General features: G+C 36.5%; 1 protein-coding gene across 1 annotated transcript in view; it reads right to left on the bottom strand.

The window, feature by feature from the left end:
- The window catches only part of LOC148939223 (protogenin B-like), a 181,064-nt gene that overhangs the window by 40,993 nt on the left and 117,690 nt on the right, over nucleotides 1-22,381 (bottom strand). The window contains exons 9-13 of the mRNA XM_089107267.1: nucleotides 18,100-18,213; nucleotides 13,510-13,708; nucleotides 8,797-8,952; nucleotides 5,870-6,061; nucleotides 2,410-2,588 (exon numbers count right to left, since the gene is read on the bottom strand). Of these exons, the coding sequence (XP_088963393.1) occupies nucleotides 2,410-2,588; nucleotides 5,870-6,061; nucleotides 8,797-8,952; nucleotides 13,510-13,708; nucleotides 18,100-18,213 (840 nt within the window). The remainder of the gene's footprint in view (nucleotides 1-2,409; nucleotides 2,589-5,869; nucleotides 6,062-8,796; nucleotides 8,953-13,509; nucleotides 13,709-18,099; nucleotides 18,214-22,381) is intronic.

The raw sequence follows: 22,381 nt of genomic DNA, 5'->3' as shown, positions 1-22,381 counted from the left end.
GGTTTCACCGCTGCTGCAATGCGATGCGGAATACGCACCGTAATCTATTTTCCGCAACGCACCTGTCTGCGTGAACATCAGGTTATAGCTCGCAATCTGCAGCACCTTGAAGTGACCAAATATAGGAGTCCTGGCAGCATATCTAATGTTGTCTTGAAGTCCTGCAATAGAAAATTAACTGTGCCTATGTCATCGTTTTTTGGGCTGTTTTTTTTTATCTCAAACATTTCCGCATGAAAAAAATCCACCCACATCATTTCTACACCTAAACCGATCCTGAGATTATCCAACGAGCGTGGGCTCATATAGGCCTATTAGCCTCCTCTGTTGCATTGGGAAAACTTATAAAACCATTTATAGACATACACTTTACCAATGCCTGGAGTGAAATGACCTTTTAGGCGACCATCAATATGGATTCCGCCGAAATAATGAACTCGCCTACCTAGTTACCCAGCACCAAGAATGGATCGAACCCAGTACCAGGAATGGATTGAACCCAGTAGCAGGAATGGATTGAACCCAGTAGCAGGAATGGATCGAACCCGGCACCAGGAATGGATCGAACCCAGTACCAGGAATGGATTGAACCCAGTAGCAGGAATGGATCGAACCCGGCACCAGGAATGGATCGAAACCAGCACCAGGAATGGATCGAACTCAGCACCAGGAATAGATCGAACCCAGCACCAGGAATGGATCGAACTCTTAGCAAAAGTAAACAACATCAGGCTATTGCCATTCTAAATCACTAAAATTTTCGACAGAGTATAGCATTGAGGCCTACTAAAGACACTTTATGCGTTTGGTGTCCGCGGACGTCTGTTAAAAAAGACTAAAAGCTTTCTTTCTGATCATTCACTGCGAGTTGTTCTTAAAGGGTTTACTTCCTGACAACATCCAATAAAGGCAGCTTTACCCAGGGTAGTATCTTGGGACCTACGCTTTCCATTCTCTACATGAATGACATGCGAGATAGCCTTGCAAGCCCTCTGACACGTAGTCATCCCAAAACAGAAAAACTCAGTCCAAGCCTCCTTGCCTCTACAGACAGATCTTTTGGAAATTGAAAAGTGGTCCAATGCATGGATGGTCAATTTCAATGCATCAATAACAAAGGAGCTGCTGTTCCCTCGATCAAAAGTGCCACGTATATACCTAAACTTCATCGTCACGTATGAATCTATAAAGAGAGTCGACAAGCTTCGTCTCCTTGTAATCCAATTCTCCACAAATCACTCTTGGAGAAACCACCTCGATCTGGTAAAAACATCCTGTACAAGAAAGCTTGAAATCTCTCTTCGCTGCAAAAGCTTTCTTGATCAACCTCCCAGCTAGACCATACCGCTTTACAAGTCTTGCATCAGACCCATCGCTAAGTGTAGATGCCCAATGTACACTGGTGCTCCGAAAACTTTGCTGGCATCAATTCAAAAGATCCAGAAGAGTGCTAATAGGACAATTTTAGAGGTTTCCCAAAAATCTCTCCTTCTCTTGAGTTTTCTCATATTACACCTCCTCAATGTCCAACCGACAAGACAGACACGAAAGCACGCAGCTCGGTCCATTTATCTTAAGGCTGACATGCCAAAAATAGAGTGCTTGAAGACCATCTTCATTCAATGGTGCACTTCAATTTGGAATGATCCTCCAATTATCTTAAGGCTGACATGCCAAAAATAGAGTGCTTGAAGACCATCTTCATTCAATGGTGCACTTCAATTTGGAATGATCTTCCAATTATCTTAAGGCTGACATGCCAAAAATAGAGTACTTGAAGACCATCTTCATTCAATGGTGCACTTCAATTTGGAATGATCTTCCAATTATCTTAAGGCTGACATGCCAGAAATATAGTACTTGAAGACCATCTTCATTCAATGGTGCACTTCAATTTGGAATGATCTTCCTAGGTATTTTATCCCTTAAGTTTTCTCTGTCAACTCGTTCAAAAGAAGTTTTAACAGTCAGATGTTGATCGAGCAATTTAAAAGACTAGCGGCGAATCAGATATTTAAATGTACCTTGCGTCATAAATTGAAAAAAAATGCAACGTTTATCCCAATCTTCAACCGTTCAATTTATACATGTGCCATGTATTTATTGTGTGTTTATGTGCCATGTGTTTATGTGTGTTTATGTGTTTATTTATGTGTTTATGTGCCAATTTATACATGTGCCATGTATTTATTGTGTGTTTATGTGCCATGTGTTTATGTGTTTATGTGTTTATGTGTTTATGTGTTTATTTATGTGTTTATGTGCCAATTTATACATGTGCCATGTATATATTCTGAATGAATCTTGTCTTAAAAACTGAAATAAGCTTGATGAATAAACAAGATTAGAATGGATCAATGTGATCCTCCCCCCCCCCCCAAAAAGCGTTCAATTTGTGCGATTACTTACCTGTATAGCTGAATGACTGGTGCAAATCAGGTACAAATCCGGGGCTATGTGCCCCGCCTCTCCACCAATACGTGGCATTTCGGTTGTATACCATTTATAATCCCGAAGGCGGTCCTGTTGAAAACTTTTCTTATTTCCAGGTAATACTCTGACATCATATTTCTTTCCTGGATGTAAATCTGGAAGACGAATGATAAAGTTATTGCTAACAAAACATTCTAATTTCACAACTCCAATTGGACATCCATCTCCATAAGATGCTAGGGGACTCATCCACCCTCAGTGCGGGTAAAGTTAGGTCTTTACCTATCGCTATCCTTAACAGACGTTAGTTTAAAAGATAAAAAGCCTTACAGTGCGTCCGAGCATTCAAAGATTAATTATCCGACAAGCCCGATTACTTACACTTAACGTTTCATGAAGCGTAAATGAGGGCAGAGGTTAGGAGGGTTGCTACTTGAAACTGTCTCGACGAATTGTCAGATAATCCTGGAAAATGCAGGATAAGCAAAAAATTCATAATGTAAAAAAAAATTCAATCGCTTCAAAAATGGCAACAATTTATGTAATTATATGCAGAGAACAAGAAATGCTTGTAGAGGAGTGTAAGTACTTAATGTTGCATTCACCTAGTTGTCCCTAGCGTTTCAGTAAACAAGTTACTGGATAGGTATTTGTAATCTTTTACAAACTACATCCTGGGAAGTTAGTTTCAAGACGTTAAGTCGAACAAGGCATGCTCGAACGCACTATTAGTTAAATGCGTAACGTCAAATAGACGACCCTGCGTGGATTATCACTAACTTGATAAGCTCTGCAAATATCAGAAGAAGATTGTACGTAGATTTATATTTGCATCACATGTCCTGTAGTGGCGGCCTTAGCTTGGTAACACGGGACCCGGCGTTTGAACTGGGCTGCAGCAACACAGTTCGCAGGGCTCGGTATTTGATTCCAGTGATGAGATTATGCAGAAGTGTTTACATATTAATCCAAACAAGAAGAAGAAGACACTTCCTAAGACATAAGACATCTTTATCTAATATTACTAGCCGAATATTTGTCTTACAAAATTGATCATTGTTTTGGAAGTAACCTTATTGTTTAGAAGTTATTTATTATTTTATCTCCCATCGCGTTGCTCAAGCGGCGTTTCAATTTTCTTCAAAACGGCTTTATTTTTGTTTATTAAGTTTTTTTATTAATGTTTATTTTTAAATTCGAAATTTATTATCTTTAGACATAACAAATTCCTGTAATTTCTGACATTGTAATTCCGTACAAGTTGTCTATTTTTGCATGTCTTGTTAACGTGTAACTCTCTTCCCGGAATGCTTAAAAAAAAGACTAGTTTTTTGTTAAGAGGAGTATTTGGCTTAATATAATTACTTCTGCCGAAACAGTGTTTTAAGCTCTTTAAAAGAGATAACTTATCCAATAATTTCTTATATTTTTCGTATAACTCGCCTATTTTTGGAGTTTTTTTTTCGGATTATGGTAACCTTCCAAAAGGTTAAAAAACAGAAATTAAAAAAAAAGACAATTTGGACTCTACTTTCTAATGAAAGTAATTCGGTTATTTGGCTTTCCGTCAAATTGCGTTTAACTCTCTTTAAAACGGATAATAATCTTTCTTCGGATTAGATAAGGAGATGGTCACAAAAAACTTAATAATATTTCATTATTGGGAAATGTACGAAAGAACATTTCTTTGGCAGCTTGATAGATATGATATCTGTGGACAAAGGACGGATCAAACGAGAAATCTGGACAATCCAGATGTCTGGATTGTCCAGGATGGTTTTTATGGCGTCCTTGTTTCCGTTCAGAAATATCAAGAAATGGTCTAATTTATCTTCCGAATCCTTTTTGTATATGTTGCATATCTTTTTTAGCCCTTTCTTTCTTTCTACTCTTGTCAATTTTCAATCAAAATATATCATAAGGCTCTAAAACAGCTCCAGACTTTTAAGCTGTTAGAGACTTTAAGTGGTATTACAACTCAGTCTTAGAATCAATCTGGTGTCAAATGCCTAAATTATTTTCCGCCAAAATATTGTCAGACTTTATAGAATATGGTTTCATGGTTAATTTTGAGAGTAGGGTCAGTGCTTAAACTATCCCCAAATTTATCAGGGTTTCCCCTGAATTCCTCCCAAAGACAATTGGGTTTTCCAAAATCCCCCTGAAAATAAGCATTCGTAAATACACGAACTACTACTACTGCTAACAGCTCACTGCAGCACCAAGCTGCCTGAGCCCAACACAGCTACGCACGGTCCTCCTCCTTCCCAATCTATTCAACATCTCCCTCTTTACACCCTCCCAGGAAGTTCCTATTTCCCTTAAATCTTTTCTTACGAAATCCTTTCATCCCAAACAGGGACAATCTGATTTTCGTTTGGCCCTAGACTGCTGCTGAAAATCTCTGGCAATCTGTCATCCGCAGAACGTGCCCTAGCCATCTCAACTTTTCTCTTATTATAGTTCCAGAGAGGAGATTGAACCACATTCTTTGTACAGCCTACTGTTTGAGATACGGTCAGTCAGTCCGGTACCCAAACGGTAGGCAATATCTCTGGAAAACTTCTACCAAACATTCCTCCGTTTTTCGGAGCACCCATGCGTCACAACCATATTCACCACTGTTATCACTGTAACTTCCAATATCCTAATCTTGGTTTGCACACTCACCTTCCTAATCTTCCGAACTTTTTTCAACTTAAAACCCCTGGCCTTGGCTGTTCTACATTTAACATCTTCACTGCACCAACAACAGAAGAGTTTTTTCAAGAAAATACAGCTAATTTTTTTTTTAACCAAAACACAGTCTAGATACGTCAGCTTTATAACTAGATGCATAGACGATTCGGAGCGCATGGGGCATTTAAGGGATGGCAGATTGCCCCAGGAGCGGATCCAGGATTTTTTTTTTCGGGGGGGGGGGGGGGTTACTAATTTTTTACTTTTTCGGGGGGGTTTTACTAATTTTACTGATTTTTACCTAGGTTTTACTAATTTTCGACTTATTTTCGACTCGGTAAAAATTTGGGGGGGGGGAGGGGGTTCAAACCGGGTACCCCCCCCCCCCACCCTGGATACGGCCTTGGATTGCCCTCAAGTCAGTTTCGGCCCTTAAAACCACACTAAAATTTTTAATCTGGAATTAAAGAGCCCTCCCCAAGTTTCTACTACCCCATTCAATATATCAAGCATCATCTAACAGAAGAGAAGCCAATAATAATAATAACTAATCTTACCATAGAACTGACTATCTTTTGGACACCCAATCCCACATACACACTAGCTATGGTCCCACCTTAGTTACTCTAGCCGTTCATTAAACTGTACAGTAGAGCTACTATAGCTCGTCTAAACTAGATATATCTCTAAATATTTATTTATTGTTACTGAACCTGATAATAATAAATTAACAATAGTAATAATAATAAAAACTGACCTCTTATTATGTACTCTTGTACGTCTGGTTTTACAACGTACATATCCGACTTTTGTTGCTTATGTCGTCTACATTCTATCCTGTTGTGAGTGGCAGATCCTCTTATGAGATGTTCTGGTAATTTTTGCCAAGTTATGAATAGCGTTGTTGGATTAAGCGGTACTAGAGTCACTTCTGGAGCTACAACCGGCACTAAAAATAAATACACGCATAAATTGAACAAAATGTGATAACGAGGAAAAGGTCTTCAAAGTCACAAATAAATTTGAGAGTTTACAAATGTTTAGAGCATAATGACTAGGCTTTTTTAAGCTGAAAATGGAGCTACAGCACACATGGAATTGGGTAAAAAAAATGGGAGAACACTTTTTTTAGACTTCTAGCCTAAAATGCTACTTTTTTCAGAAAACAGGCCAAAAAAAATACCAAAAAAAAGACTTCAAAATAGATAGGAATCGGGATCGAAAAGAGGTACAAATTTAATATATAAATATATTAAAAATATTCTCTTCTTTTTCCAATTCGGTTGAAAAGTGGCAAATAAAATTGTTCAGTTGGTTTATGCCGATACAATCTGTTTACCTGTTGGACCTTTATTAAACTGTCCAAAACATGGACACAAAAAATTATCCTAGCAACCAAGCACGCCATTTACGAATCTACCCTAGCAGCTCAAGCTGCTGAGGAGGGGAATGCTGCTGAGGGGGGGGGGGGCTCACAACCCTCAAGGAGCACAGGTAGGAGCTGATGTGCAAATTTGGGCACTCTGTGCTTTCGAGAGATAAACACTGTTTGGTACAACAATCCCCCCCTTCCCTGATGTAGTCAACACAAACACACAGAACGAGAACAAGCTTATACCAGTGCGCTATAAATCACTTCAGTATCTCATTTATTCCTTTTTTTGTGTATTTAACATAATAGCGGTTGTGTTACAGCACCTGACGAACAAATGAAAGTATTTCTCGAGAAGACTGTGGGGTTGTTTTTTTTTTTTTTTTTTTTTTTTTTTTTTTTTTTTTTTTTTTTTTTATTCATCTTTTTTGGGGGTTGGATGAGCCTGTCTGACTACTTTAAGTATACATTTCCAACCAGGGATCCTCGAGTTGATAGTGATCGGGATATACTCCTCCGTTCTATATTAAATTGCAATAAGTACTAAATCGTGAGTGTTTCCTTTGCGATTTATTTAAATAGACTGGAGTTTAGAGGTGACTTTTGTCTAAATTCAAATTTGGAAAGACTAGGTGTTTTACAATATCTGGTCTTTAACTGCAATTCGTTTATCCCTTATTTTACTCTGTATTTCAATAACATTACCTTGACAAGTATTTAATGTTTGATACAGTTTATTTCAGGTTTTTGCCTGTGAGTGCTTTCGATTGTACCAACATTTATATTTTTAATATTCTGATATGTTCTGTATAAGCGGTCACTAATTTAACCGTGAAAATTGACTCTTGACATACATTTATTTTTTTTATGACTCATTTTGATTTATAGACCATGAAGCAGCATATGCTACTTTAATATTTTTTGTGTTGCTGTTTATTTGTTTTTTGTTTTTAATCCTTGTCTTATGTCTTCTTTTTTTTAGTTATGACATGCTCATGTTAGCTCCAGCTATTGTACTGAATGAACATATTCTATTCTATATTATTGTCATCCAATCCCAACTGGTCTAATCCTAACCATCAGCCTAAAAACGTTATTTCTCTAACCCACCAGCACGTTTTTGGACTAAAAGCTCCTATGGCACCTATAATTTATTACAGTTAATTATTGAGGTAAATGAAAAGACACTTTGTGTTACCAGGTGATGAAAATGACGAAAACGGTGTATACACAATAAGCTGGGAAGGATACATCAGCATACAAATGATAAATCGTATCTAGGGTTTGCTATCTTGTAAAAGGTATCGTAAAATAGTGGCGGCGTTACTACGTTACTACGTTACAGTCGTTATTACGTTACCTATTTTTATTGCATGAACCTTGACTATTGCGTCATCAAAACCTGTTTGTAGTAGATTCTTTGCCCAAAGCAAAAATTTACTTAGTTTTTTGATTCTCGATATAGCAGATGTGTTTTCTCTCGGGTATTACGAGTAAGGCAAGTTGGATAAGTCGGGTATTACGGTAAGTTAGGTAAGTCGGGTGGGACTTACCTAACCCTGGTCATTCTGTTGATTTCTGGGTTTGTTTTTTTACGCTGGTTTTTCACACTGTATCTTCTAAAGAACAATGAAACCATAATGAGAAGCTCAAACTACTTTTCGCATTTTAGACTATTTCACCTTTAGTGAATATATTTGTTTATTAAAATGTTTCTTTTCAACTCTTGCATAGATCTTATCATCCTTTTCCTGAAACTTATTTTATAGTTATTTGAAGTGCGGTTGCGTCATCTACCAATATCACCATAAAGCCAATTTTAGCCATTATACGAAAGAACGCACTCATGAGGTCATGTTTTAAAAGTACTTAATTATCCTATACAAAATTGATATTTTGGCCAAATAAAAATCAATATTTGGGGAAAATAAAGGAAATAAATATATATTCAAAAGTTGTTTTTTATTATTTACTCAAATCTCATAGGCTATTGTCTGAAACTCTTTTCTTCACTTAATTTCTTAATTATTAATTTATCAATTATTAATTATTGATTATTAATTATAAATCTTAATTATTATTAATTTATTAATTAATTTCTTAATTTATCAATCAATTTCTTAATTATTCAATTTTTTTTATTTTTTGGTTTGTTGGATTGATCATGGGTGGTACCAAATGGTTTTTTATTTAAAAATGTTGGTGCCCCATCTACTAATATTATCGCAAAACTACTTTTAGCCGTAGTGCGAAATGTCCGACTCGTGCCCGGAATGCAGTCAGGTTCGCAATAGCAAATAAAGGTATATTACCATCTTCATCAGTAGTGACAGTAACACGGTCTGACTGATCAGACGCAGACTTTCGACTGTATGCTCTTACGTAAAACGTATAATTGGTGTAGGGTCTAAGCTTTTCGACTTTGCATGTGACATTGACTGAAACATCCTGTAGCTCATCCCCGCCATCTGAAAAAAGAGAATAATTCTTGTATAAACGACAAGACACGGAGCATTGGCGTCTCCACAGAAAAACGAACATATTCCACTAATAGTAATTGTAAAGAAAACGGTTAAGCCATATACGAGAACGTTAAATTGAATATTGAACAAAATAATACTAATAAAAAGAAAAAACTGATTGGGGACATCCTGAAATGGAATCATTTTACTAAATCGGTTAATACAATTGTCAATGGCGCCCATATAGTAGGTTAACTTATAAGAGGGAGCGCTGGCGCTAGTGTCGAAAAAACATCAATGCCATCTAGCATTTGGCGATACGGCATTTTTTCAAGCTTTGTAATTGCTTTTCTGTCAGGAATGAGACCTTATAACTACCCTATTTTTACCAATTACAGTAATCAAATTAATTATTCTTATTTTATTACAATAAAAAAAGCCAAGTGCCACTCAGCGCTAGATGGCGTTGATAGTTTTGTGTTAACACTGGCACCAGTTCCAACCTTTATAAATTACCCAAACTCTTTGAATGGCGCCTATAACCAGCATCCCCTTACATTTGGAAACAGCTGACGCCTGAACAAAATATGAGATGAGATTCCCTGTGCACTGAACAATTTTAGCAGCCCCTAGTACTGAACTAGCAGTTATTTTTCTTCTCAAGGAGCTTTTACCAGATGTATTCCTCTCTTCAATGGCTACCCTTTAAAATTGGTATTACTACCCTCTAGTCTTCAATCAGTAAAGCTAAGCATTAAATATCAAGATAGCACTCAGTAAAAAATGTCTATAATGCATAATGGCTTATATTGTAGAGCTGAAAGCTTTTCATTTGCAATACTTATTTAGGTTATTATAGAGAAGAGGATAAGGAAAGACAATATAAATTTTGTGTTTCAGCAGAAAAAGCTGCTAGGAAAGGAGATTTGAAATGGGGGCGTAATCTCGGACCCACAGAGGTGACGACAAATAGGCCACGCATTTCGTGGAAGTCTTAAATAGACAAAGACCTGGACGTCCAGAAACAGTACCCAATACACCAACATAGACTCCCAGAATTGAAGAAATAATGTCAGCAGTAAAAAAAAACCTGAAAGACGGAGACATATGGAGACTAATGGGATGACGGCAGAGATGCTGAAGGCGTCTCTTCGAATCTGCATAGCTATATGAACTGCTCTCCAAGTGGCAATCTGGAATGAAAAAATGGGGAGGGACTTTTTGGAAAAAGATTCCAAAATATTATACCAGAGGTTAATTGGTAAAACTCTTCAAAAAAGGCGATGCTCTAACTTTTGATAATTTGAAGGATGTCAAATTAACGTTAGCACCGAATAAAATACATTCATATTATAACAACCAAACACAGCCCTAGATTTACACCTCAAAGAAAAGCTGCATAGGTTCCAATCTGGTATGTTTAAACTGATCTTCCGCCAAAAGAGGATTTGTCACATCCCCGACCCTGATTGTCATTGCAACAGACAATATTCAGCGGCGGTCTACTGGCTTTGGAGCAAAGACTGCCCGTCAATAAATCTCTGATCTGGACTCCACAGACGACGTTGTTCTTCTTAAGGAAGCGAAACAGCGATTGCAGGTGCTATTCGACGTCACACACGGCAAGACAGAGGAAGAAGACCGCAGTATTCACTGCAGTAAACTTCAGCAAGACATAGATCATGGCCACAAGAGACTCATCGTTGATCCTCAAATGCAAATGCAAAGTAATTGCCCAGGTCAGAAAACTTTAGTTTATGGGGAGTTCAGTTGAATCTGATGATACAATAGCCAGCAAGATCAAGAACAGAATTCGACAAGCGATATCGGCTTTTAATCATTTGAAACCAGTGGTAGTGTAGTAATAAATATTCTCTATGCGCTTGAAGCTTAGCCTCTTCAAAACCAATATGCTCTATAATAGCAAATGCTGAAAATAAACGTCAAACTGGAGAAGCGTGTCCTAGCCTTTGAGAACACGTACCTTAGAAGAGTCCTGAACATATTGTAACAGGAAAAGATCACCAACACAGAAGTCCGTCGGCAAACCGGTCAGTAATAAGTTACTGACCATCTGAAGCGCAAAAGAGGAACTTACCTTGATCACGTCCTTCGTATGCTAGAGGATTGACTCCCAAACACAATATTCGAGTACGAGTCCGAGGTGAAGCGCAGAAGAGGTCAACCGAGACATAACCAACGACGACAAAATGACCAAAATCTTAAAAATGTGAAGTTGTCTGTTCAGCCGCAGTCGCAGAACGTCACCGCTGCAGCTCAGTTCCAAGATGTCTGGGGAAGCCTCGTTAAGGCTCAGTGTGCCATTCATGGTTCTGGAGAATCAAAGGTCTAAGGAATAAGGCCCATAGCTAGAGGAGGCTCTCAAGTAAGCTATTTTCAGGTTAACATTAAAACAGAAGAGCTTACCAAGCTTCTCTTTGTCAATTGAAATGATAAAAAGAAAATAATAAAAAATATAAGAAGCTAAATATAAGAAGAAAATATAAGAAGCAAAAACTTGAGTGAATGAAAACGGACAAACCAATAAAGTTAATTAGATAAACTGCAAAAGATATACCGAGTATAAAATAAAATATAAAACATACCGAAACATCACTAACAAGAACGGTTTAATCAATTTGAGGTTCAGAATTATCATTCAAAGTTATTCCAACAAAAACTATTCGTTCCACAGACAACCAAGTTTATAATCGAGCTATAGAGCCTTTCTAGCCGAGTGGTTAGCATTCTAGACTTAAAATCCTTGGTCCGCGAGAACAGAGGTTCGAGTCCTGATGTCGTTGATTATTTGGCTTAGAAAGGGGGTCAATGACGTGATTCTGTAAGCTCAGCCAGCTAACCCACCTCTAAATCGGTACCCGAAGGAATCTAAGGAAGGTAAAACAGGAAGGGTGTGCGAGAGTACAGCATGCCTTGTCCTCAACCTCCCATTGTGACTTTACCTTGTTTTAGCTTATATTTTTAAATGTTTGTCTTCTATCTTGAAGCCAATTTTATCTTCTAATGTCTATCGTCTAATAGGCAATTTCCTTCGTCGTTAATGCACAGAAGCATTCTTTTTTTAAATATAAAAAAATGAAAGTGAATAGGACCGAGTCTATGAGGCATCAGCCATTTGGACGACAGATGTCAAAACACTACCTAATTGAAAAAAAAAACATTCACTTAATAATAAATAAATAAAAGTTTGCAACCCACAACTGCTACTAGACCCTATTTATGTATAAAATAGGCAAAAATACAACTAAAAAGGCTCCAAAATCAGCAATTTTGCTACCAGTAGGCCCTACCAAGTAGAACTCAAGTGATAAAGGCAGCTCTAGGATTTTACTAGATGGCATTACATGTTATTTGGTTTTACTTCTCACATTCAAAGTTGAGTTCCACAATACCTTATATTTATTTACTTTTTTTATTCACTTTTAATTTACAAATTTGCATTATCCTACGCACCAATACATTACCACTTTGTGTTTTCTTTTTCGTTATTTTCTATATTTTATTTAGTTACCATTTATTTAATTTATTTTTATTTTAACTCTTATTTGTTATTTAGTTACCATTCTATATTCATTCTTGTGTATTCATTTGGTTTTTTTTTTTTTATTAAGCACTATAAAATTTACCACTCTCTTTTCGGCGTTTCGGCGTCTATGTCTGCGATTTACCCCTACTGCAAGTATAGTCCAAGTATTCTCCATTTTATATGTATTTTCATTACCAAAGAATTAGCAAAATTACCTAAAAATTGCCAAAGAATTACCAAAAAGAATTCCGTTAATTACCAAAGAATTTTTAGGATGTTTTAAGATGGTAGGTATTAGGAGACTTCTATTTTACAATAAGTTCATACAAACTAAATCAGCTCCTAAATCTTAGGTGCCTGCTGGCATAGCAGTGTTTCTACTGTCCCCAAATTTCTTGGGGTTTTCCCAAATGTCTTCGAAAGAAAATTGGCTTCTCCGAAATTTCCCCAAAAATTAGCGATAACTAAAATTAACGATTTGAATTTTGTACTAATGTACAATTGGGTTCTCTGAGAGATTTCAGAGAACCCAACTATCATTCGACGAAATCAAGAGAAACCCCAAAAGCTCGAGGTTAATGGAAGAACAACGTGCTAGTCCCACAAGGACAAAAACTAACGACTCCTGTTCTATTTTGGGCAATAGTCCTACTCTTGAAAAATGAAACAAAATTGCTTCACCCGTTACTGCAAGACGAGGACATTTTCTTTGTTCTTTAACTATGTTTTAACCTGAGCGAAAACCTCCCTATTTTAACAGGAATGCAATGAGTGTTTTATATCACATAATACAGACCCCAAACTTTGATACGAACTCCAAAGAATCAGCCAAATCAGCCTATTTCTAAGTTTTCCCTTTTTGAACTATACCCATTTCATGCCATCATTTGCCCATTTCTTGTCATCAATAAAAAGCACTTCTTTGACTTCATCCAGAAATTCTGACTCTTCACTGAGTAAAGTGGACAAGCAATGGGCCAAATGAAGTGGACCAAAAGAAAGTAATTAATACCTACCCGTTGGCATATAATGAACAGTGAAAGCTTTAATTTCATCAGCTGGTATATTTTTGGGGCGTTGCCAGGACAGAAGAACCTCAGTTGATGAAATGGCAGTGGCCATCAAGTTGGAGGGAGGATCTGGTCGACCTTGAGATGCGTTCACCAAAATACGAGCAGAAGCACTTGTGTATCCAGCTCGACTTTCAGCAACACACTAAAAAAGAAACAAAATACATTAAAATTTTTGATAAAATTCGGAATAAAGAGAGTGGTTGGATTTTTGGCAATTCAACATGCAAAGACAGGGTATAAAAACTGATCGCACCACTCGTCGCGTAGCATCTGAAGAGTACATTATAAAAAAAAATTCAAAGAAATTTGATATTGTATATAATTAATCTCAATGTAGTAGGATTAGAGCTGAAACTTCTCTGTACTTGATAAATAATCAAAATTTTCATTTTCAAGAATTTTTGTATTTAAAATCTAGTTTCCACGGAGTAGGCCTGCGTTAAGTATGGGAATTCTCGTCAGGTCAAGCAGGATTGCTGACTTTAAGCTGGTTGGCCTACTAGCGGCAGAATTCTGCTTCCTTTACCCTCTCCTGCACCTGCACATGAAAAGACAAGTATGCAGTAGTTTTGGGCCAATCAAAACCCCAAACACTAGATGACGTTGGCGATTATCTTCCGATATTAACGATATTTTCTAGTCTTACAAGTTTCCTATACAATTTGATTCCAATTTTGATTACTGTTAACCCAAAAAAAACCTTTTGTGTAAACGAATAACTGAATTTAAGCTTGTCCCTCTCTCTCTCTCTCTCTTTTCCTCCCTTGCCAAACCCCCTTTCAAATGTCAAAAATTCCCCTTTGTCTTTTTGCTTTACTTTTAATTTATAACTTACATTATCTATGCAATATTCAAAGCGTTAGCCACATCTCCAAATTCCAGGAACAAAATACTTCAAAATTTCACCAAGCCAAGCAAAGTCGCTGCATCGCGAGTATATTACTGCAGTGATATAGGGATTGTTTTACTAAGGGGAACAAGGGACTGTTTTACTCTTTCCAATAGTGCCCCTACAAACACTGTTACTACTAGCCTACTTCAGTTTTCTGCAGGAGTAGAATCATAAAACAGACAGGTAGGGTTAGAACTAAGCAAAAGAAAGGAATTGAAAAAAAAATGCCAGTTATGACCCTTAGCTGAAACATCGACCAGACAGTATATCTATAATGGCTCATTATACTAAAAAAAAAAGATTATTACAAGGCAGTGGATATTTTAATCACTTTTTTTTTAATTTTAATAGTTGTTATTTCTTAATACCTTATAAAAGAAAAATTACAAAGGCATTTGATGTTATATTCAGCTAAACTACTTTTATTTTAATAATTGTTGTTGCTTCCAATAATTCTTTGTCGCTTGCTTGTATTTTCTTCCGCGCTATTATTGCTACTGCAACGCTCTACTAACTTTTTAAACTAGTATCTATCGATGTGTTGGGGGAAGATTTTACACCCCCCCCCCCACCAATTTGGGTTTCAGTGCAGCACAGGAATGAATTGAAATTAAGAAAAGCAGTTGCAGCTTCATTAATGGATGCCAATCCTTCTGGTTTTCTCTATTGGGGTCTGGAGGACGAGAAGTAAGGCATTTGAGACAAATAAAAACAACATTTAAATGTATAAAGAATTGATATTTCAATTAGTTCAGCTAGGTTCTGTCCAATTTCGACTTGGCAGTTGGATTTTAAAAATAGTGGGCAAACATTTGTATTTTGTTTGTGTTTTGCTTTTTAGAAAAAAAAATATTCCTCCCCCCAGAAAAACTGTGTTCAGCATAAAAAAAGCTTCATGTATATATATTCTGTAAATAGGTTAGATTATGTTCGGTTAGGTCAGTTTAGGTTAAATTTGGTTATAAGTATCAGAAATGTGTTAAAAACCTAAGCTAACCTAATCAAACCTAATCTAACTTAACCTGTCATCATCAAACCTTTCATTAAATTGAAAAAGTTAACTGGCAACGCTGACTAAATCCAAGGTGAAAAAAAAGATATTTCGAACATTCATTGGTGCATGTCGACATTAACGAATCTCGAACATTCACGGTAACATACACACTGAAAACGCTTAAATAGCATTCTTTTTCGATGGCTATTCAAAAGGTATGTTTTTTTCGACATTATTCCGAAAAATTCATGCCCTTTTGCTTTGGATAGGACATCAATAACAATTCACATATGGATGTCACTTTTTCGTTTTCGTTTGGCAAAATATATTATCTTCGTATTGATTTAGTATTGATACACACATTTTCTATTTCGTTTAATAACTGTTTTTACATTAATCTTTGTGAACTAATTATTTGTAAAAACCTATGCTAGTTCTTTATATAACTGTTTAACATTATAATTGTTGAACTAATTACTGGTACAAAAATTTGCTAGTGTTTTAATTAACTGGTTTTTATATTAATTAATTAAAAAACTTTTTTCCACAAAATAAGTTTTTCAAAGAAAAGTAAAGAACTGCATTAAACAAAAAATGAGCAAAAATAAAATCATATAATCCACCAAGCGTGAAACTACCACAAATCAGCATCGATAAATAAATGAAACCCAAAACGAACAGAAATTACAATAAATAACCGAGTCAAACTCAAAACGAGCAGAAATTAACATAAGTTGGGCGCAAAACCCTTATGCCTTCCCAAGACCAGAACAAAATTTGCACTTAACTGAAAAAAATATAAATGTTTTTACTTTTAAAAACTTAACAAATCAAATAATATTAACATTTTGATTACTAAATATCAGTATATGTATATTAAACTGACAATGCACATTCATTTGTATTTTTTCAGTAAAGTGCATTTTGATTTAATCTTAAGGCAACATTTAGTTTTTAAACATAATGGGCAAATGGGAGGGTGGGCGTGGGAGGGTGGCAGTGGAAAAGGGATTAGTTGCCCTCCAATTACTTTCGACTATTAAAAAGGGCATCAGCCCTTTCCATTTTCAATCAAATAAGCCTCTTTTGAAGTTCCCATGACAACTCCTTCGATACGAAGTACCCTGGTCTAAACAACAAAAACAAAAAAAATATCACTAATCACTTTCGACAACTAAAAACGATACTAGCCCTTTGAATTTCAAATCGAATGAGCCCTTTTTCAAGTTTCTACGACATAGATTTCAATAAAAACCTTATATGCCCCAGGGCATAACTTACAACCCTTGACCTGAGGGTTGTGGGGGAGTGTCCTCCTCAAAAACATAATTTCTATCTGGAAATCAACTACGCTGAACAAAATGGCTATCAAAAAATTTTATTGGATGTGTTTGGGGGAAGGATGGGCGGGGGGGGGTTAGTTGCCCTCCAATCACTTTCGACTATTAAAAAGGGCACTAGCCCTTTGAATTTCCAATCGAATGAGCTTTTTTTTAAGTTTCTACGACAAAACCTTCTATAAACAAAAACTTATATGCCCCCAGGACATAATTTAAAACCCTTGCCCTGAGGGCTGTGGGGGAGTATCCTCAAAAACATATTTTCTATCTGGAAATCAACCACACGGAACAAAATGGCTATCTCAAAATTTTGATTGGATTTGTTTGGGAGAATGATGGGCGTGGGGGGGGGGCTAGTTACCCTCCAATCACTTTCGACTATTAAATAGGACACTAGCCCTTTGAATTTCCAATCGAACGAGCCTGTTTTGCAGTTTCTATGACCACGCATTTTATAAAAACCTTATATACCCCCAGGGCATAACTTAAAACCCTTGCCCTGAGGGTTGAGGGGGAGTGTCCTCCTCAAAAACAAATTTCTATTTGGAAATCAACTACGCTGAACAAAATGGCTATCTCAAAATTCTGATTGGCTGTGTTTGGGAGAATGATGGGCGTGTGGGGGGGGGGGGGGGTCTAGCTACCCTCCAATCACTGAAAAAAAAATGGCTATCTAAAAATTTTGATTGGATGTGTTTGGGGAAAAGGTGGGCGTGAGAGGCGGGTTAGTTGCCCTCAGATCATTTTGGACTATTAAAAAGGATACTAGTCCTTTTAATTTCAAATCGAATGAGCCCTTTTTTAAGTTTCTACGACAAAGATTTCAATAAAAACCTTATATGCCCCCAGGGCATAACTTACAATCCTTGCACTGAGGGTTGTGGGGGAGTGTTTTCATCAAAAACATATTTTCTATCTGGATATAAACAACGCTGAACAAAATGGCTACCTCAAAATCTTGATCTGATGTGTTTGGGTGAATGATGGGCGTGGGGGGGGGAGGGCTAGTTGCTCTCCAATCACTTTCGACTATTAAAAAGGGCACTAGCCAATCCAATCTCTAACCGAATGAACCCTTTTCAAAGTTTCTACGAAGAATCCTTCGATACGAAGTGCCCGGGTATGGAGAAAAAAAAAACACATTGTGCCCACATCGTTCTTTACTTAGGCAGCGCTTGCGCGCTGCCTAAGATATTGGTGCTTTAAGTATTGGTACAAACCTATGCTAGTGCTTTAACTAACTGGTTTTAACATTAATACAGGTGATCTAAGTACTGGTAAACACAAATGCTAGTGCTTTAACTAACTTGATATAATCCAGAATCAGCGGTGATACTATTTGACAATACCAATTCAGAAGTAGCTCCCTCATTTTTTGTACGCAGTTTAATCCTACCACCAATATTCACTGGGTTACCATCCTGAAAATTAAGAACGGAGTTCTGGTTATTATACACTTTTTTATCAGAAGGCCGCTGTCAAGGTCTGAAAATTAAAATAATATTAAAGGTAACGAGGAATCCAAAAAGAGAATGAATTGACTCATTTATTGACACTACTATAAACCGGAGATATAATAAGGGCGTGTCATTACCTGAATGTCCAGGGCCAGGGGTAAATAGCTAAGAATCAACATATTGGAACAGTGACCAAGACCATAGACAATTATACTTGCAGAAAGGGGGAAGGTGGTCTTCTGAAATGGCCGTCTAAAGGTAAAAACGCGTAAATACATGAAAAGTCACTTTCCGATTTAGATATATTATTGAATGTCCCAATAAAATTCCTTACAAATGTTCTCCTGGAAAAAGCACGTATCTGCAGAATTGCTCCGTTTGCCAAAGTTAAATAATCAACATTTAGTAGTGTCGGCGAACTTTGAAATGAATTTTAATTGCATAATTGGAAAGAATACTGTCTAAAACCAATTCTAACAACTTTTCACTATAATCATGTGTCTAATGTGGCTCAATGGGTGGGAGAAATGCCGCAAAACTTCAAAAAACTTTGAAGACGATTTTCTCGGAATAATGAAAAGTATATATACCCGTTTTTACATTTGGACGGCAATGAACTACCCCACCTCATGTGCACTATTTGTTCTTGCTGACCCCCCCCCCCCAAGAAAAATATTTTCCCCCACTTCTAAGCACCGGTTCTGAGTGCTCTGATACTGACACTACTAACAGAGACTCCTATCACTGCTGACAATATCTAATTTGCTAAATTTTGACATGGGCTAGCAAAATCATAATTTGGCTGCTGCATTTTCCAAGAAAAAAAAATCATACGAAAATCGCCTGGCGAAAACAGCCTTAAAAAATCGTTAAAATCTTTCGTCCGTCTTTCTTTTTTCATGTCATCTTGGTTAACATAGCTAATAAAGCATACACCGGTCACCAAGCATGGCACGAGATATGAACTTCCAGTGTTTTTGTAAAAGAAATCTCGTCAGAGTTCAACATTTAACAGTGAAATGGCGGAGTGGGTTGCGTGTCGCATATAACGTACTAGTTTTTGTCCATGAGAATTTAGGATATTTAATGAAAAAATTAGAATTTTATAAAAAAAAAATTGACAGATATTGAAACGAACTCTCGACAATTTTATAATCGGATTTATATCAGAGAGGCTTTTATGTTTTATAAAAGACTAATGAACAGTTATTTATGGGGCCTCAATTTTGTCTTTTGCAACTACAAGATATATCTTGGTCACCGAATGTTTTTTTTTTTTTTTATTTTTATTGGTCACCAAAAAGACTTGGTTTTTTTTTATTACATTCTTCACTATTCCATCACAAGTGATAATACACCGCTAGCCCAGGTAACTACCTCACTTTTATTTTCGAGGTATTTATTGAACGCCTCGCCTCGAGAACGCCTTCTCTTGAATTTACCTTCTCTTGAACGCCTCGAGAGAAAAATTTTCTGGCATTACTTCTGCTAGGAGATAATTCAATGTGGCGACGGATCGTCGGGCGAAACACGTTTTCGAGTATCCCTGGCAGGATGAACCCTGCACAAGGCAGTCCTGACAAGCTGCACTTTTGTGAGATGATCGCAAAGACTGTGCTCTGTCTGGAACGAGCTTCCAGCCCGAGTTTTAATACCCCCTACAGAGAAAAAGCGAGTTTGCCTATAACCTAATAAGGTATACATATTATTTATACAAAAGCTAAAACCATTAATTCCTCGGCTGTAGTAATATGCGAAATTAACGCAGTAATATGATGGAGAAGGCTCCGTGTCGTATATGTACTAGCTTTGCTCATAAAAATTGGGAAAATTTAGCAGACAAATTAGAATTTTACAACCCAATAGATGGATACTGACCTCAATCCTAAATCTGAACTCGGCAATTTTATAATCGGATTGATATCATCAGAGAGACCTCTAAGTTTTATTGAAGGCCAAATAGGCAGTAAATTATGGTATACAATTTTGTCTTTTATAACCCCAAAATATTTCGACGACTGGCACTTATTGGTTTTATTGATCACCGACAATAACTTGGTGTCAGAAAAGACTAAATAAAGTTCGAAAATCTACTAATGAGAAAAGGTTAGTGTATATTTAACATCTATATGTATATTCACATAAGGTATAACTAACATGCATATGACTATGAAAAAAAGTCATATGCATGTTAATTGTGAATATACGTATAGATGTTAAATATATCCTATTTAAAACCACAGACATGTATGAATGTTTTTTAGTTTCTTGAAATGAAAAAAAAAACTGGATTAGCAGATCATACAGAAAATTTAGCTTTTGTTGAAATTGATGGATTTAAGTTCATAATTAAATAAAAAAAAATTCAGTCCAAAAGTTTTTGTACTGAAAGTAAGGAGCGACATTAAAAATTAAAAAGAACAGAAAGGGGCTGTCCCCTCCTCAACGCCTCGCACTTTACGCTAAAGTTGTTACTGTTTTAAAAATAGAATTGTGACAAAGAGCCAAACTTTAGCGTAAAGAGCGAGAAGTTGAGGAGGGGACAACCCATTTCATATACAGAATAATTTCTGTTCGTTTTAAGTTTTAATGTAGCTCCTTACTTTCAGTTAAAAAAAACTTGTTTTTTATATAATTTCTGAACGTTTTTAAATTAATGCAGGTTTTTATTTTGGCTCACCGTACATGAATAATTAAAATGAAATTTGCATATTAAGTTGGTTTTTTTGGCTAAATGGCTCTCTCGAGTTGTTGAATTTTATTTATGAACGTTTTTATTAGTAATAAATATACGTAAATTACGAATCAACTAACGAAACGAACTTATATATTCGTAACGAACTTATATATTCATATATTTTTATTACGTATATTAGGGGGGTTGCCCCCCCCCCCGCCCCTCTAGTCAATACCTCACTCTTTACGCTAAAGTTCAAATTTTTTCCAATTCTTTAAGAATGACCCCTTAATCACAAAGGCCGTTAATTAGAATAAATAGCTCTTATGAAAGCACTAGAAACTTTAGCGTAAAGAGCAAGGTATTGACTAGGGGGCGAACCCAATCATATACGTGATAGTTTTTGTTCGTTTTAAGTTTTGAGGTTGAAAAGTTTTCAGTTGATAAGTTTTTCAGCTGAAAACTTTCTGATCGTTTTTTAAATAATACTGGGAAATCCGGCACCCCCTTCATAGCAATGTCCCTTCCCCCATGAAAACTTCCTCTATGGAAAGATCCTCCCACGTAACACCCGATCAACCCCCCCCCCCTCCACTACCAGAAAGAATCCCCCCTGAAAACGTCTGTATATTTTCCAATAACCAATACTATCTGTTAAGATTGGGCAAAGTTCATAACTTGCAGCCCTTTTTCCGGAGACTGTGGGGGATTAAGTCATCCTCAAAGACATAGTTATTATATTTTTCGACTATGCCGAACAAAATGGCTATCTAAAAATTTTGATCGGGTGACTTTGGGAAAAAATGAGCGTAGGAGGGGGCCCAATTGCCCTCCATTTTTTTGGTCCCTTAAAAAGGGCACTAGAACTTTTAATTTCCGTTCGAATGAGCCCTCCCGCGATATTCTAGGACCAATGGGTCCTAGAAAAAAAACGAAATTCCACATTTTTGAAGATAGGTAGTAGTAAAAACAATATCTGTTCTATTTAACACTATTGCATTTGAGTATTTACTATCCCGGCCCCCTCTTTAGAACACTTAAAATACAAACAAACCTATATAATATCCTTATATTTCAGGTTAATATGACACCTGTCAGACCATGCATTCCTTTTTACACCGTTTACGTTTCCTCCTTTCACAATAGTATTACAGCCCCCCGCCCACTCAAAAAAAAACGTTAAGTGCAATTAATTTTGAATTAGAAAAAATATATCAAGTATTCACTTCATAGAGTGTCTTCTGTCAATTCTTTTCCGTATCTCTATTCCCGTCTTTGCCATTAAAGAGCTAGGAGTGACGTAGTACACGTTGATAGAATCACACATTTATTTGGGAGAATAAATTTTCTCATTATGTCCACCTACTTTGCTCTAGTTAAACCGATGCCTTTAAGAAAATATGAAAATTGAAAAATGAGAAGAAACTAAGATTGAAAATATGAAAAGAAACAAAA

This window comes from Artemia sp. Qi Xiang Cuo, chromosome 21, assembly GCF_049724085.1.
Source record: "Artemia sp. Qi Xiang Cuo chromosome 21, ASM4972408v1, whole genome shotgun sequence".
NCBI classification, from domain to species: Eukaryota; Metazoa; Arthropoda; class Branchiopoda; order Anostraca; family Artemiidae; genus Artemia; species Artemia sp. Qi Xiang Cuo.
This window is presented reverse-complemented; position numbering and strand designations above follow the sequence as displayed.